The sequence below is a fragment of the Amblyomma americanum genome, chromosome 1 (assembly GCF_052857255.1).
Source record: "Amblyomma americanum isolate KBUSLIRL-KWMA chromosome 1, ASM5285725v1, whole genome shotgun sequence".
Classification (NCBI taxonomy): Eukaryota; Metazoa; Arthropoda; class Arachnida; order Ixodida; family Ixodidae; genus Amblyomma; species Amblyomma americanum.
In genome coordinates, this window is record NC_135497.1 from 22,929,668 (window position 1) to 22,945,967 (window position 16,300).

Here is a 16,300-nt window from a genome sequence, read left to right on the forward strand (position 1 = left end):
CCGGATCAGTAGTCGAGCGCCCTAACCACTGAGCCACCGCGGCGGGTAATGTTACGAGTTTTCCGGCCACTGCACCATACCACTATAGCTCTAGCATAGTGGAGACGGGCTAGAGCGTAGACCATCTAGGTTCCAGTCACGCATGCGCAGTGGCCAGTCGGGGATGCACATCTTCCACTGCGCATATGCTGCAGGCATCCGGCTGGTCGTACGCTATAGTACAGACTTCAGCCGGCTTGTCTAGAGCGCCGGAACGGTGTGCCGCGGAACAAATGTGAAATATTAGCGAACCTGATCTCTTAGGGGCACGGTGCTCTTGCTTTTGTGGTTAGTAAATCTATGCGACTTCGATAGAGTGCAAGCATTAGCCGCCGCGGTGGCTCAGTGGTTACGGTGCTCGGCTGCTGACACGAAAGACGCGGGTCCGATCCCGGCAGCGGCAGTCGAATTTCCATGGAGGCGAAATTCTAGAGGCCCGTGTGCTGTGCGATGTCAGTGCACGTTAAAGGACCCCAGGTGGTCGAAATTTCCGGAGCCCTCCACTGCGGCGTCCCTCATAGCCTGGGTCGCTTTGGGACGTTAAACCCCCGTAAACCAAACCAGAATGCAAGCATTGGCTCTGAAAACCAGTAATTTTGATTCGTTTGCTTCGCAGCAGCACACTGGACCGCTCTAGACAAGCTTACTCACCTCTGCTGCGCTAAAACTACGTTTCACAGCAGGGGCGGATTTAATTAAAGCATGATAGGCATGATCATCAGTTAGGTTGGATGTCAACGCCTCTAAGAAATCACTTTTTTTTTGGCAACATCCCTAAACTCGAGCTGGTCTGATCGAACGGGGCGATCAATGCAAGCACATGGGTGCCATAGAGTAAGACATGCCACTTTTGATCAAGCGTACTTACTGCAGACGATCAGAGCGCGAAGACCAGATAAAAGTATTCACTAAAATCTGTAACCCTAAATAGTGCGATAAGGTTCGAAATACGCCCAGTATCTATTCTTGCGAACGAAAAAATATTCTGAAGAAATAATGCTTCAAAGTATGGGTCCATGAAATTGTTTTTTTTTGTTTTATTGCTGCTGCTCTCCTTCCATAACATAATCTAGAGCGCATTGAGTCAGGGGCCGATGAAGCTGCTTGTGCCCCACTGCTGTCGAAACTGGTTCGATTCGGATTTGGGTCAAGCCGAGCGGAGATCCAATGTGTGTAGTTACTTGGGTTCTCTTGTTCGGATTTGTCCCCATAGTTATTGCCACTTTATCACAGATGGTTCGAAGATGTTGTGCGGCAACAGTTCGAGAGTACTGTGCAAGGATTAAACTCGTATTACTCCCCTGCCGATACTTAGTTGCTTTAAAGCTGTTCAGTCCCACAGTGACTGGCGTTGGCTGACATCGCAAGAAACAGCGCAAATTCGCTATACGGTTGGCTCATTTTGTGCACGTTTCTCTTCCTTACTTCTTTATTGGCACTAATCGCGGCCGGGGCGAATATATATTTTGCTCACACATCGCACGTATCTGCAGGAACAATATAAAACATTGTTCATATTCAAGCGCTCATTTATCTTCACTTCTCCATAGGACTGGCAAATATAAGTGGATCATCTGTCCAGAGGGAAACTCATGAAAAAAAAAATCAAAGTATGCTTCGCACTCATCCTTGGGGATTAATCATTGATTGCACGCCCTTCCCACGTTTCTTGCTCCTGAAACTGCACGCGCAGCACTCGCTCTGTGCTGTTACCCCTCCCGTTTTGGAAGACCAGAGAGAGACGAAGTTTTAGCACTGGCCAAGCACAGTAGCAGAATAAGAAAAACGCGCCACAAAACTTGGCAGATCGGGCGATGCTGAGTTTTAGCACTGGCCAAGCACAGTAGCAGAATAAGAAAAGCGCGCCACAAAACTTAGCAGATCGGGCGATGCTGATGGATATACTGCTGACGGAAGGATAAAGGAGAGCATATTTCTACTTCCCCACGGATAAGAAGCAGGCCGCGCGAAGACGCGCCCCTCGCCCGGAGGCAAGCGGGCAAGACGCATTGTCTGGGGCGGTCCACTCCCCGTTCCTGCTGGCTGCCGAAGCCGGCGGCGTGCCTGTCGGCCTGGTCTGGCACGCCGCGTGGGGCTTCGTGGGGCCCCCGTCGGCAGTCGCGTACGGATCGGCGAGTTGGGAGAACAGCGATAGGCGGCGCCCCACTACCCGCAGGAGCGACGTGATTCGCTGACGGTCCCACGCGCTATCTCGCTTGCGCAACCTGGACCGCCATTTATGTCGACCCTCTTGGCCTGCCCGCCAGAGCAGCTCCGTCCGTCGACCGACCGTTCCGTTCGCTTCGGCGTATCGCCCGTTCTTTTCCCCTACTCTTCGGCAAGGCTTCGGACTGGGTTTCCAGGCGATCAACATGAGGATGAAAGGTTGGTCCATACGTTTCTGTTCGGAGTCCGTGGTGTCGTGGCAAGTGTGAACACAGCCGACTTGAACTTGGCGCGCATCAAGTTTCGAGGAAAGTGAAATAGCGAACCTAGTTAACCTTTTCGCTTGTCTGGTATTCGGTGGCAGTCTTGTTAACTGCAGCAAGACACTCCAATTAACTTCGCCAACTCCTTGTTGGCCACCTTCTTATCCATCAGCTGTCCGCATACGTTTGGCTGCCACGTGCGTACGCGTTGGCGCAGGTCGAGCGCCTGTTCAGCGCTCGTTTGTAGTGGCGCCCTTCCAGTAGCACGCTGCGTGGTATTTGGGATTGTGCTGCAGCAAGCGTTCGACTTATTCCGTGGCCTACATATGGATATGCCCCGTGGATAGTCGTGACGCGTGACTTCGGCAAGTTCGACAATGGCGTGGTCAGTATATTTGGCCCATTGAAATCCAAACTTCTAGGGCAGCAGCCTTGGTTGCACTCAGATGTACGATTTCCCGTGGAATGATTTTAATTTTTCCTACATTAATGACGCGTATCTGGAACTTTTGGCTAAGTACAGCATGTTTTGTGACTTCAGCCATGCTTACGCTATCGGTGCGTGCCGAAACGATCTGCTTCCTGAACTATCAAAAGCTTGTATCTATTTCGGGCTGCACGCTATTTTGGCGAGCCACGATAAGAAGGCATGCTGTCGAAATAACTGGACCCCTTAACAGTGGTTTGGAGGCGGCATATTTCTATCGAGAAGGATCAGCTAGCTCCTTGAGACAGATTTGCGCAGACGAGGCTTCTTGCTATGCGCGCTCGGCCACGGACCGCAGCCGGCGCACATTGGCCGTGCGGCGGCCGACGCCCCCAACTTCCTTCTCTGCAACTCGTGCTGCCATCTGGTAGATGCGCGCACAGTTCGCATTCATTGTCGCTAGCATTGTTGCGCCGGCAAGCATCCACCATCCTCCACGTCTCTGGTCGTTCGCTATTTAGGGCTTTTTCCGTCTTTCCATCCAATAATTTTTCGCCGCGTCACCAGATTCCGTCGAAATGTACAGTATGGTGAACCACACAGGTAAAGTGCTTCTTCCTTCGTCGTGCGCGCAATGAATGAATCGATTAAGTGCGTCTTCCCACCGTCTTGTGTGTCAGGCAGGTATGCATACGTGGAGCTCTGCTTGGACTCCTCTGCTCGATCGTAAAATTCACTGTGATAATCGTACTCGCTGTACCATACCGCTATTTGAGTTACCATGCTATTTTTCTTTTCTCTCTCTCTCTCTCCGCAGCAGGCGGCCTCTCCACCTTAATACACATGTCGGCTCTGCGCCCACTTGTCATATGTGGGCCATCCGGTAGTGGAAAATCGACGCTGCTTAGGAAGCTGCTGAAAGACTTTGGCGATTACTTCGCATTATGTGTTTCACGTAAGTACTTCAGACTTCGTAGTCTTTCAGCCTACTACATCGGCAAACGTTTCAAATCGCCACTGCTGCTGTCAGTACCCGCCAAGTCCCAAAATAGCTGTGGGGCACTTATTATGCCTTTTTTTTTTTCCGCGTATCAGATACGACCCGGAAGCCCAGGCCTGGTGAGGTGAATGGCAAAGGTAGGTGCTGCATGTCACTGCGTATCGACTTCACGTGGTGTAAACAATTTGCTTTAGGATTCGTGCGCGATAACGCTGCGGGTTTTTTTTTTTTTCAGACTACCATTTTATCTCGCGGGACGAAATGGAACAGGCCATTGAAGCGGGAGAGTTCATAGAGTACACTGAGTTCTCTGGGAACTTGTATGGCACCAGGTAAGGATATGTTAGGTATTTCCTTAATCTTTGAGGTGACCCTTCCACCATGGACCTGGAAGCATACGCTTTTCTTTACTCTTTTACGCAGCAAAAAGTCTGTGCGTGATGTCCAAGACCAAGGACGAATCTGCATTCTCGACATTGAAATTGAGGGTGTGAAGAACATCAAGAACACAGATCTGAATCCCCGCTACATCTTCGTCAAGCCACCGAGCATGAAGGCTCTTGTAAGTCTCCCATAACTCTTTTGAAGTAAGTTTCACTGCTCCTATTTTTTTTTTCTTGTGTGTGCACTTTGTGGCGTTAGTTTTTCCAGTTTATCATGTGTGCCTTCCAGTCAGTGCTTGGATGCCAGGTTAGTCTTTTGTGCTAGGATGCATTTTAGTCTGCAAACAGTTCCACAGCAGCATATTTATGTTCAAGTCTTACAAAAATCTGGTTTGTTTTGCATTTCCTGGCCTGGATAATTTGCCACTATGCTTGCATGCATGCCTTTTCGCATTTAGGGGCATGCTATCTTGTATTTTGAGTATGCTGAGGTGCTCTGTCCCGAGATGCAACTTCAAGCATGTTTTTTTGTTTTTGACGTATAGATGGCTTGCACATATCAAAAGTACAGTTATAGAGCACCAGGCAGAGCTAGCTTCCATTGTGCAGTTTGGAGCAGATGGAAATAAGCAGGCTAGACAAATGCACGTTTTTAACGCGATAATGTTAGGTTACCTAAGAGGCAGGTGGGCCCCATATGCCATGTAACCTTGTGGCATCGCCACAACCTGCTCACCGGATTGTGAGCGAACTGCACGCTGTGGCAGGTGGAAGTTAATAATTGGTCGCTAGAGGTTGCTCGGCAAGAATAGCATGGGTCGCACAAGCGCCACCGGTGACAGTGCCTGCCATCACAGGGCCATCACTTAACCGCTGCACCACTGTGCCAGGGGCAGTATGAGGATTCCCAGGGATGTATGAGTGTTGAGTAGAGAATGACCAAAGCTGCATATATGGGCATTAACCCACTAAAGCTATTGCGCCATACCCTTACGGCAGAGCTTAAGTGTCCCCTCCAATTTATGCTGTGCTCCTGCTGTGTGCATGGTAGCCTCTGACATCTGTGCAAACCATCCATAGCTTGATCTCAGACGTGACTAGCCACTTGTCAAATGAGAGCTAGTATTGCAGTTCTTATGCTACTGTGTTACTTGCATGTTGCGTTAAGTTTTTATGTAATGCGTTTGGCATTGTGTTTTTCTTGTTTGCGTTATCGGCGGCATTCACGGACTTCTGTTAACATAACTTGTGTATGCCACTTTGAACCACAGGGCGACAGCGGCATTACGCTGGCATGTAGCATGTTTCATTTTTAGCTACTTTGCACGCTAGCATTTTTACAGAAGAAATTTGGTTAGGTATTTTTATTCAGTTTTAATAAGTTGAATAGAGATTCTAGATAGGTGAAAACTTGCCAGTATGTTTGCATTTTTATTGACCTGTTGCACCAGCTGTTCAATCTAAAGAATTCTTGTTGTGCCTTGTGCACCTGTGACAGCCTGCTCTTAGAAAACTAGGGCACTGATGTGGGCACTGACCTGCTGAGGAAATAAGATGTGTAGTCTTGTCCACAGTTATGACTGGGGTTGTATTTGTAGTGCTGGTAACTGAAATAGAGCGTTTTGCTGAAAATAATAATAGTGCTTCTTCTCTTTTGTATGTTATTTTCAACCACTGTCACCTGGTATGTTGAAGGTTGCTGATGCTATCCTTTCTTCCTGTTCTTCCTCTTGTTTTTCCAGGAAGAGCGGCTCAGGGGTCGGGGAACTGAATCTGAGGAGAGCTTGCGGAGACGTCTGGCAAAAGCTAGCGAAGAGATTGCCTATGGTTAGTGCAATGTTGTATACCTCAAAATTCCATTTATAGTTGAGTGTTTCAGGAGGGATTTGAGCACTTGTATGTGAAAAACAGATTAACAATTTGATATAGACAGGGTTAATTGGAGAGACATGAGAGGAGAGCCCTTTGCCCTGCAGTGGGCGTAGTCAGGCTGATGGCTTATTGTTCAGGTAGGGCGATCTCTATAGTATTGGTATGAGTTATAAAATGTCATGCATGGAGCGCCTTCGTGGTATGAGCAGGCAACAGGATCCTGGCTCTTACACTGTCAGTGTGCAAGGTCTTTATGAGAAACAGTTGCACATTCTTTTTTCATTCACTGCAGCAGTTTCATTACTGCTTACTGGGAACGTAGGATGTGGTAAGCTTGGTCACATGCCATGCTTCTTGAGTAGTTGGCATCTGTTACTGCAGTCTTCTGCATTAATTGCACATACTGCTGTAGGCTTGACAAGCTGCCAGTAAACACTACTCTGGATGTTCTGTCTGAAGAGGCCCCCCCCCCCCCAACGACATGCATGCATGCACACAGTGCCTCAAGAAAGGCCCATATTCAATAGTGACTGGCGGTATTGTGGAACAACCTGCTGTAAGGAATTAGTATGATTAGTCCCAAAATGAAGTGGTAAAAAGGAATTGTGGGGGTCGAGGTTTGCACGGCTTTAGGTGTTCGGGGATACTAAAGAAGCACTCCGCGGAGCCCTAGGGTTCTGACGAACCCAGTTTGAGAACCCCCAATAGGCCTGCTTTCCTTAGAAACCTTCCCATCGCAAAAAGAGAACTTCATACAAAAGATCTCAAGCTATCTGACATGCCACTGGCATTTGGCTACCGAGCCCAAGGGCACAGGAACTCCGTGTGCTTAAAATTAGTCTGTAGCTGCCCCCTGTGATATCTGTTGGTCCGTAAACAGCTTCGGGACGTTCTGGTGCATTCACACTAAAGCAGAACAAAATTCACTGCCACGTGTCTTTTTTGAGCTAAACAACCTGACACCAATCACAGTCAATATGGAACTTATTTTCTGTCAATGGAAAGAAATGTTTGCTTGCTGTTAGCCATTAGGAATGCAAAGATGGGTTGCATTTGCCTCTCACCCTACATCTTGTGCCAGGCGGCACTTGTATGGTCAGCACAGGTGCATTTCTGAGCCTCGCAGCATTTTTGAGGGTGGTATATGGCGCTCGCTCTTGGAATGAGCTAATGCAAGAGTACTGCGACTTCTCAAGCGCCATACCTTTTACAATTTTAACGCGACAGTGTTAAAGGCCCTGTTCTCCAGGAAAATCCAGTGTCGGCGTTGTGAGCAAAAAAACGTGGCCATGGCCCTGGCATGTGGTCCTCAAAGAGCAATGTAGGAGGCAGGTGAGCCACCTAGGCCATGTGACCTTGCAACATTACAGCCTGCCCACGGGATAGTGAGAAAACTGCCCACCGTGGCAGGTTGCAGTTGTATTAATTATTGGTCACTCGGGAAGAGCGACATGCGCCGCAGGAGGCCAAACGCTGAGAGCACCTGCCATTGCAGGGAAGTGGTGCATCTCTCAACCGCTGCACCATTGAACCACTGCACCAGGAGGGGCACGAGGACCCCCAGGGATCTATGAATTTAAAGTAGATAATTCCCATATATGCAGAAGGTTATTAACACACTATGGTATTACATCATACCTTTAAGGCACAGCTTAAGAGTTCCCTCCAATTTTTTTTCTATCATATGTATCCCATTGTAGCATGAAATTACTCCTGCTGTGCTGCTTTTGGAGCATCATGCTCACTGCATAGGTTGTGTTTTTTTTTTTTCAGGTGAGAACCAGGGGAACTTCGACCTTCTGCTAGTCAACGACAACCTCAAGGGTGCATACAACAGGCTCAGAGATTACCTCATAAAGGTAGGGAATTCTTCCATGTAATTGCACGTGGTGTTGCTTGCATCCCCACATCACTGTGCAGCTGAATTGGAAATGAAATCCTGAAATGCGCATGGCATGACTAGCATGGCACGGTAAAGAGGTCTGCATGCCACTGTGCTTCTTGACTTCTGAAAAAATTCGCTGACATTTTTGCTGCACCGTAGGAAGCATTCACTGCTGCCAACTACCCAGAGTTTGTGACCATCAATGAGGATTCTGCACCACCTTTATGATCTGACGGACAAAGGGTGACTAGAAACTGAGGACTTCAGATCAGAAATAAAATGCATGCTGTCACTAAAATGCCAGGGAGCCATTGCAGTGGACTTTCTAAGTGTAGAGAATGGGTCTGCTTGGGATGCAGCCTGGTGGACCAAAACAACTGTTATTCCTTGCCTTGCAATAATTTTCAACACTAGCATTGCAGCATTGGCTTATAGAAGTCATTATTACTTATACAGTTCTTATTGTTAGGTTGTGCTCTTTTTTTGTATATGTGATCGACAGTCTAGTTTCTCATCATAGACACCACTTAAAACAAGACAAATGCCTTCACTACTAGATGTTGTGAGTAGATGGCTGTTCAGTTTAGCATCTCAAGATGCAGCACACAACATACATTCCGCTTTCATGTTATTTATTGCCATGAACATGCATTTCGCATTGTAATGTAATGGTTTTGTCCGTTCACTTTTTGTTTGCCGATACGTATTCTGAAACTTGTATGACCAGAATAAATACATGTGTGTATGCATACTTGCCACTGCTTTCCAAGGCATGTCTTGCTGTTTCTATTTTTTTTTCATTCCATGTCACCCATACATTGAAGAATAAAGGAAATCAAACTGGGGCAGTAGTGCAAGTTTTTATCATTCTTGCAAGCCCTTGTGTGGTGCAAGAAATTGCAGCTTAACATGTGATTGCTGCCTCTGGATTGGTGGCTCCTTAATGCCTCTTAAATACTGCAGCTTCTATATCAAATGCACTGAGTCACCCAAGGATATACGCAGGTTAAACATTAGTCATATTTCATTGCAGGCCTCATTCCTAAGACTAGTCTAGAAAGTTTGGAGGAATTTTTTTTTTTTTTTGTGGGCATGTTCATCTTGTTCATGTGTGGCCTCTGTGGGAATGCCAGTTGTATAGTGTGAGAGCTTTTGCTCTTCAGTCATGACATCTTCTGACCCCACCAGGCTTTTGAGGCTGTTGCAAACTAGGCAGATAAATGAAATTTTTCATCATATTGGTAAAATCGAGGGTGGAAAAACATTGTCAAAAATTATTGAAGCTGCCTTGGGGAATAAAGTTTATCTTGTGCAATATTTCTCGGTGCTCCCCGCATGCAAAAATTCAAGCACTCAGAATCCCAAAACTGCAAAGCTACTTTGCTTTGGCATTAAATGGCATTGCAAGGAATGCCTTTCTTCATGTAATGTACTTTGCATGGAGTTGCTAGTATTTAAGTCGCTTTGGGTAACATGACAGTGGTGCACGATGGCTATTAAAGTGGGTCCTGCTTAGTATCGCTTGCTTTTATAGGGAAGGGCAGCACATTTACTTTTGGTTTTGCATGAGATTCGCATGCATTAGAGCACTGTGATTGAAATGGCACTTTTTTTTTTTTTCGTGTAGGAATACAGTGTGGGTTTCTCTATTATCCAGGAAGTGGAAGAGCTTCAGAAGAAGCCAAAGATCTAGTCACGCATGCCATCTGTGGAGTCTGCACACCCATCGCGCATCATACTCCTGTTGCTGTAACTTATTATGAACTCATTGTTTGCTGCAACACAGATTCCCACATTGTTTGCGTGCAAAACTATGGTTTTGGTTCTGTACAGCACTATTAAAGCTGCTGTTACAGCTACTACGATGGGCTGCTTTGTTGGGCAGCACTGATGAAAGGATGACTGGTTCTGGTTTCCTTCCTTTTTTTATTCCTATTTTCATCATTTCATTTTTTCCCATTTTATTTAAGTCATTCACAAGTCTTTAATGTTGTGACACGCTCATAGGTGCGACATTGCATTTGTGATACTGTTGACAAGGCTTGAGCAGAATCTTGATCATGTCTGTACAGTGACTGTTTGTCGTAGTTCGTAGTTTTGTAGGTAGTGTGGACAAGCATGTGTAGCGTCTTTTAAACCTGCTGGCCTTGTTGCCGGTCTGATGTGGACCCAGTGTTGGGCAGTAAATGCTCTAGCCTGCATCCTTTTGCAATTCAAGAATGAAGCGGCAATTCCCTGCGATGCACTGGTAACGGGCGCAAAGCAGTTCACTGCGACACTGACAAGTCGCTGCCATTGGTTGGAGGGCCTCCTTTCAGTTGCATTGCCTGCTTCATTCTTGAGTTGTACCTGACTGTACGAAGAAGCTGAACTTTGGGCCCTTGCCCAGGTTAGTCTTATTTTATTTCTCATTTTCATGTAATTTCTATTTTATTGGCTGGTACTGTTTTTTTTTGCTTTCAGTCTGAAACCTGTTCTAATTGGCAATGTTTGAGTATTGCAACTAGCTTGGCCTTTGTCTAGATCCTGTGTGGTTTTCAGCTGGTCTTTTCTGTAGGTTGAGTATTGTGTGAAGTTTTTTGCTCAGCTTTAAGTGTGTGTACACTGTGATTCTGTGCAAAGTAAAAGTGAATGGTAGCACATGTAGTCAGATTTCGCACAGATTTGCTGCATTTCTGTGATTCACGTGTTGCAGAGTGATTGTGTGCATATTCGAGAATCTCACCTAATTTAAGCTTGTCTCTTGGGGTAATGGGTTTATTTCTTCAGCATGGTAAGGGTTTGCGATGCAACCTGTAGATGGGGCTGTGTTTTTAAATTCTTGCGTCATGCATAGAAGCTTGGCACAGAGCTTGCAAGAACTTTTTATGAACTTATTTCATATTTTATTGACCACACCAGTTATTTTGATATGTCTTTTGTGCTTGTCTTGGACCAAAACAGTTGATTTGTTTATTGCTGCATCATTTTTTCCTTTGTGGTCATGCCAAAGTGGCACTCGAAAGATGCTTCTTCACCAGCTAACAAGGCTGTTCTGTTATTCCCAACCTGTTTAAATGCATGGTCAGTATTGTGGTTTGCCTGTGCTCATTTTTCTTGGAGCATAGTACACTAACATGTGCTAGTACTGGAAAATGATTTTGTTGCTAACAGAGTCCTTGAGTTCTTAACTTACTCTAGCAGCAATCAGGCAGGCAAACATGCTGTGCTTTGAGCACATTGGTAATATATGGTTCCTACAATATTGGCTTGATGTGTACTCCGAATAAACAGCTCCTGAAATGGGTTCCTGTTTCATCTCTATTGCTGAAACAAAGGTGACATTTGTGCTGTTGAAAACTTCATTGCTGCTGGCACTCTGTAGTTGACAGCAAAGTTGCAAAGGATAGAAAACACAAGCTTGCCTCATGTTCTCTACCCATTGCATTTTTGTCGGTTATGCAGTTTATGCCTTATAATTTCATTGCTTTATATTCTGTGTCTTGTCAGTTGTATGTTTTAAGGGCCCACTACATTGCCATTTTGGTCAACATAAATGGCCGAATACTTGCCTGAGCACCACTGTGCAGTTGAGAAAAGACCGAAGAAACTTCATGGACTCTGCTCTGTTCTTCAGTTGTGGACACCAGTGCAGCGAACTGCACTTTGACTGGACCAGTGAAAACTGGCAGTTGAATGCTAAATCTTGTTTTGGTGCTATTCAGCACAAAATCGAATCCAGAGCTTGCCTGTAGTGGGATCTTGTGTTATTTTGGGTGGCTGGCTACATTAAATGGAAAATCCATGTGCATGGGGTTTATGCAAGGACTGCTAAATTTGCAGAGTCGTTGGGGGGGGGGGGGAACAATCTTGGAACATGGAAGCTCATGGGGTGGAAGGCTGCACAAAGTGGAAAGCTGACGACGGGTGGGCTAGTCACATTTGTGCTTCAGGTAAGTCTTAAATTTCCCGTGTTTATTAGCAACTGAATCTATGTTGAGCTCGAGCCACAAAGTGCCAAGATTGTTACCTTTTAACCAGTACCTCATGCTGCTTTATGTGCATACTGTTTTCTCTGCAGCTATGTCATTGAAACAAAAGAATTCAGCAGAGAGACGACTGCTTACATGTGGGAATGTAAAAGCATTACTATCCTTGGGTGCATTGACACCTGCCACATGCGCACGTATGACAGCACCTAAAAGTCAGTCTGTGCCGTCAGTAAAGGCCATAGCAACCAATTGGATTTCCTACTGGTTCCAATTGGACCAACTAGGTTTCCAGCCAATGTGTCCATATGAATGTTTGCATATTTGACTAAAGGTTAACCTATGAAACTTTATTCATCATCTGCACCATCACTGTGGTCGAAATTAAAGAACTGCACTCAGTGGGCAAGTGCCACTGGCTCCATTATGGTAGCCTCATAAGTGGGGTATATATATATATAAGTTGTAGCAGAAGTGTGTTCTCTGGGTGTACATATTGAGCTAATATATGCTACTAGGGTCAAAGTGCGTAGTGTTAATTTTGTGTGATGTATGCATGTCTGTTGGCCTTGATTTACATAAAAGCATATGAATTTCAATTCCGTGGTAAAAACGTTGATTGGCACCAGGCAGAATGTCTCCCTGTAGTCCTTGCAAATCAGTTTTCCTTTTACACATTAATAATGAATATGTTAAGTTGTAGAAATATTTCTCATTGTGTATTTTGCACAACTTAATTGTGAGTTACATTTCACGAAAATTTCTGGATACAAGCCGCAAGGCATGCTGGGTACTCCGACTTCGGGTCGTTCTGCGAGATGCGTGTGTACAGCTGCAGGGTAGGGTTTCGCGAGTCGTACCCGTCGTCTGCTATTCCAATGTTGCCAGACTACACAATTCCCGGCGTTGCCAGACTATAAGGTTAAACCCAGTGTGGCCAGACTGCCCCATACGGCCCCTTCCCCTCAGCAGCCGTCGCCTGTTGGCCAAGCGAGAGAGCACGTCCGTGGCGGTTGTCTAATTCGTTTCTTCTGAGGAAAAAAAAGTCGCGCAACTCAGTTGCCATGTTAGGAAATGTCTCGCGCAGTGGGTGCCGTGTGACAGCGCAGTACACTACAGTACAGCGCAGAGAGAGCGCCTAGAAACGTTTTGCTTGAAATGCGGAATTGGTTAGCTTGAATTGGATCGACTCTTCATGTGTTATGCGCGAATAAACTCGTAAAAAAGGTGAGCATGCTGTACGTGCATTATTTTGTCCGCGCTGTTTGAATTAATGGCGAAAAAGCGTTGCAAGTGCGAACCTTTAGGCGTGCGTCGTCTGTTCGCGCAGAAGTTTAGGATGCTTCATTCACTCGCTAAAAAGCTAATCTGTTGTTACTCGGCTGCTACACTGATCTCTAATATATGTTAGGGTACATATTTCTGAGAGGTTTCGCGCTACCAGGCGCACGTAGCAGAGTGTCTGAGACGGCAAAGAGCTTGCATCATGCAAATCCTCGGAGGATTGAGCTAGGTACTTTTTCTACACCAGCCGATGTGGCCTAGTGGTTAGGACACTCAGCTACCGAGTCGAAGGACCCGGGTTCAGTCCGGGACGCGGCGGCCGCGTTTCCATGACGTTGGAGCGCGAAAGGCGCCCGAGTGCTGTACGATAGAACCCTTCGAAACTAATCCGGAGCCGTTCACTACGGCGTCCCTCATTGCCCATGTATCGCTTCTAGACTTAACACCATACAATTTGCAATATTTTATGATTTTCTAGTCTCCAAAGCTTTCATGTGCACTGCATAGGAGCTGCATGCAAGGGTTTCTTAGCGATAGCACCGGAGCTGTCGTTGCCTACAAGCAATTAAGGTTGCCCGCGTTTTAGTTGCGCTATAATTGGCACATGCGGCACGTTGAGCTCCTCCCAAAAATCTTAAAAATGCTTCACAATCTTAGCAAAGGTGCACGTTTTACTGTCGCTTACGTGTTTGTCAGCTCAACTGCTTTTGTCGAACATTTGCTATGGCTTATGGCATAATTACTGCACTGTCTCAAAAAGCAATTGAATTTCAGTTCGTCTGTAATGCAAAAATGAAACTGCATGACAAATGTGCTGCATTTTAAACACTACTGTATTCTTTCTGCCAGTACGAATTGCACCGAGCATGCGCCGAGACATTTTTTTTTTTTGTGGCTGAAAACCTCTGCTAATGTGCGTCAAGGACATGGCTATAGGCAAGAGACATAGCAGCTATTCCAGCACTGAGAGAGATGCGCCCATTTACTGAAGCTTATAAGGTATGTGCACAAGAACCTCGCTCACACACAAAATTAACCACTGCAACAGGGACGCCGGAACGGGGGGGGGGGGGGGGGCAGCTAGAGCCCCCCCCCCCCCCCCCCCCCCCCCCCCCAAGTATTCTCATGAGGGGGCTCAGCACTTCCCCACCTGAACTCCTGCCTTGTTTATATTTTTTTACAGTAACCTAACTTACGACCTCCGCGTTCTCATGACGTCCCAGTAGGAAACTACACGTTGAAGACATCCCCAAGTCTCGGGAACAAGCATGAATTAGAGTGCTAGCCCTCATTTTGGATTTCATAGAACGGCAATTTTAACAATAAAAACACTCTAGCACAGGTACCAATTCGCAGTAGTAGCAGAAGCAGGGAGCTGGCTTCGCTTTTCCTTTGTTAAAAAGTGGCAAAGTCCATTAACGTACGCGAAGGGAAGTTTTCCGGGAGTCCCAATCACCGTCGCCTTTGTGAGTAGGATGTGTCGTTACTCAGCGTGGCGCACGAAAAGGGGGAGACTGGTCTTTGTCGTCGCGAAAAATTAAGTGGCTGTTGGGCTGTTCATTGTTCGGGCTAGGGGTACGGAGGGGTGAAGGAAGGAAGTTGGCGCGACGGTGCGGGGTCAGTCTAATTTGTTCAGCAGAAAATTCTAAGAAAATTTAGTATGAGCAGAGTCCCTGTATGAGGTAGCCTACTCCTGCCGTCATGGAAGCAAAGCCCGTTTCCTTGCATTTCCTGCCTAACCTCTACTGCGGTGCTACAGGAGGTTGACGGTGGTCACCCCTCTCTCGGGGCCATCTTGAAGTCAAATAGTGATATTCCAGAAGTTACTCAGAAGGGGGACCTGACTGCACAAAGAATGCGAGAGTGTCGTCTCGGAACGGGAACTTTTTGGAAGACAAGCCTTGCGGAAAGCTGACTTAGATTTTCCCAAATGGTCCATTATTGTGCAGTAGTTTGTCGCATCGAGGGGATGCGTGGAAAAGTGCGTTCAGTGAACTCCTCTCCTATTAAAAAATTCAGTCGTCAAAACTGGCAGACGAGGAGGCCCTGCGCATGCGCAGGATGTTACTGGAAAAACAGTCCATTCCAGTAGCTGTATATATAAAGAAGCGCTTGGGAAGGGCCTTGGGAGTCTACCTTTAGGGAGCTTGGCGGAAGCTTGTACCACGATCAAGGAAGGCCGGTGCCGTTTGTCAACCTCCGTGGACAGTTCCAGCCTTTCTGGGGACTTATTCGGGTATGTACTGCTCTATCTGCGCTTACATTATTATTATAGTTGAGCGTGCCTGCTTAGTTTTGCTCATTTGAAATAGAAAATTCGTTAGACATACAGGTTAAATGCAAGTACTGACAGCGCTGCAGGTCATCATTAACCACAGCGGTGGACTAGTATGGAACAGAGAACCCATGGTGCTTGTTTTCTTCATAGTTTTCAGCCAAATATATTCTTTGTCAAAATACAATTCATATTTCAGCAACATTGTTTTGCAGTGCGTGCAAATAACATAAGGTGTGTTTATCCGCGACTAGAAATATTGACCTCAGATATCCCGTTTAAAAACCCTTGACAGTCCACATGAAATGGTTCGTGTTTGAGCCGTGTGATGGGGGAATTGAAGCAATCTGAGCAATGTAAAGAAGACCCTCGCCCTCACCATTTATTTCGGTCTTTGGAGATGTTAAAGTTTCAATTCAAGGCTCAGAAGTAAACCATATAGTCAGATGACTTAACCACAGCTGAACGATACGACGAAGCAGCAGAGACAGACACCAGCGCATGTATCTGTCTCCTCTTCCGCCCCGTCCGTCAGCGCTGTTTCGTCGTACCGTTCAACATGAACCAACCAGCCCAACACAGCCCTCTCCTTGGACCACAGCTGCACACAGCCCCTAAGTTTACGTATGTATATGAAACCTTATTTGCCATACAATAAATTTCCAGAATGAAACAAAAGCACAGTTTGCATTTAAAATGTGATTAGTCGAATTCCAGGGGGAAAATCCTAACTGCTCA

General features: G+C 46.3%; 1 protein-coding gene across 8 annotated transcripts in view; it reads left to right on the forward strand.

The window, feature by feature from the left end:
• LOC144110966 (guanylate kinase) overlaps positions 1–11,321 on the forward strand; it is an 80,679-nt gene extending 69,358 nt beyond the window's left edge. For 2 of the 8 annotated variants that reach the window (XM_077644062.1, XM_077644055.1), the window contains 7 exons: positions 3,713–3,850; positions 3,991–4,032; positions 4,131–4,227; positions 4,319–4,457; positions 6,021–6,105; positions 7,924–8,009; positions 9,663–11,321. In XM_077644062.1, the coding sequence (XP_077500188.1) occupies positions 3,713–3,850; positions 3,991–4,032; positions 4,131–4,227; positions 4,319–4,457; positions 6,021–6,105; positions 7,924–8,009; positions 9,663–9,728 (653 nt within the window). In that variant the 3' untranslated portion in view covers positions 9,729–11,321. Of the gene's footprint in view, positions 1–2,052; positions 2,425–3,331; positions 3,499–3,712; positions 3,851–3,990; positions 4,033–4,130; positions 4,228–4,318; positions 4,458–6,020; positions 6,106–7,923; positions 8,010–9,662 lie in introns of those variants that run through there. The other 6 variants (XM_077644080.1, XM_077644093.1, XM_077644086.1 and 3 more) reach the window with 6 other exon arrangements.
• The last annotated feature ends 4,979 nt before the right edge of the window (positions 11,322–16,300 follow it).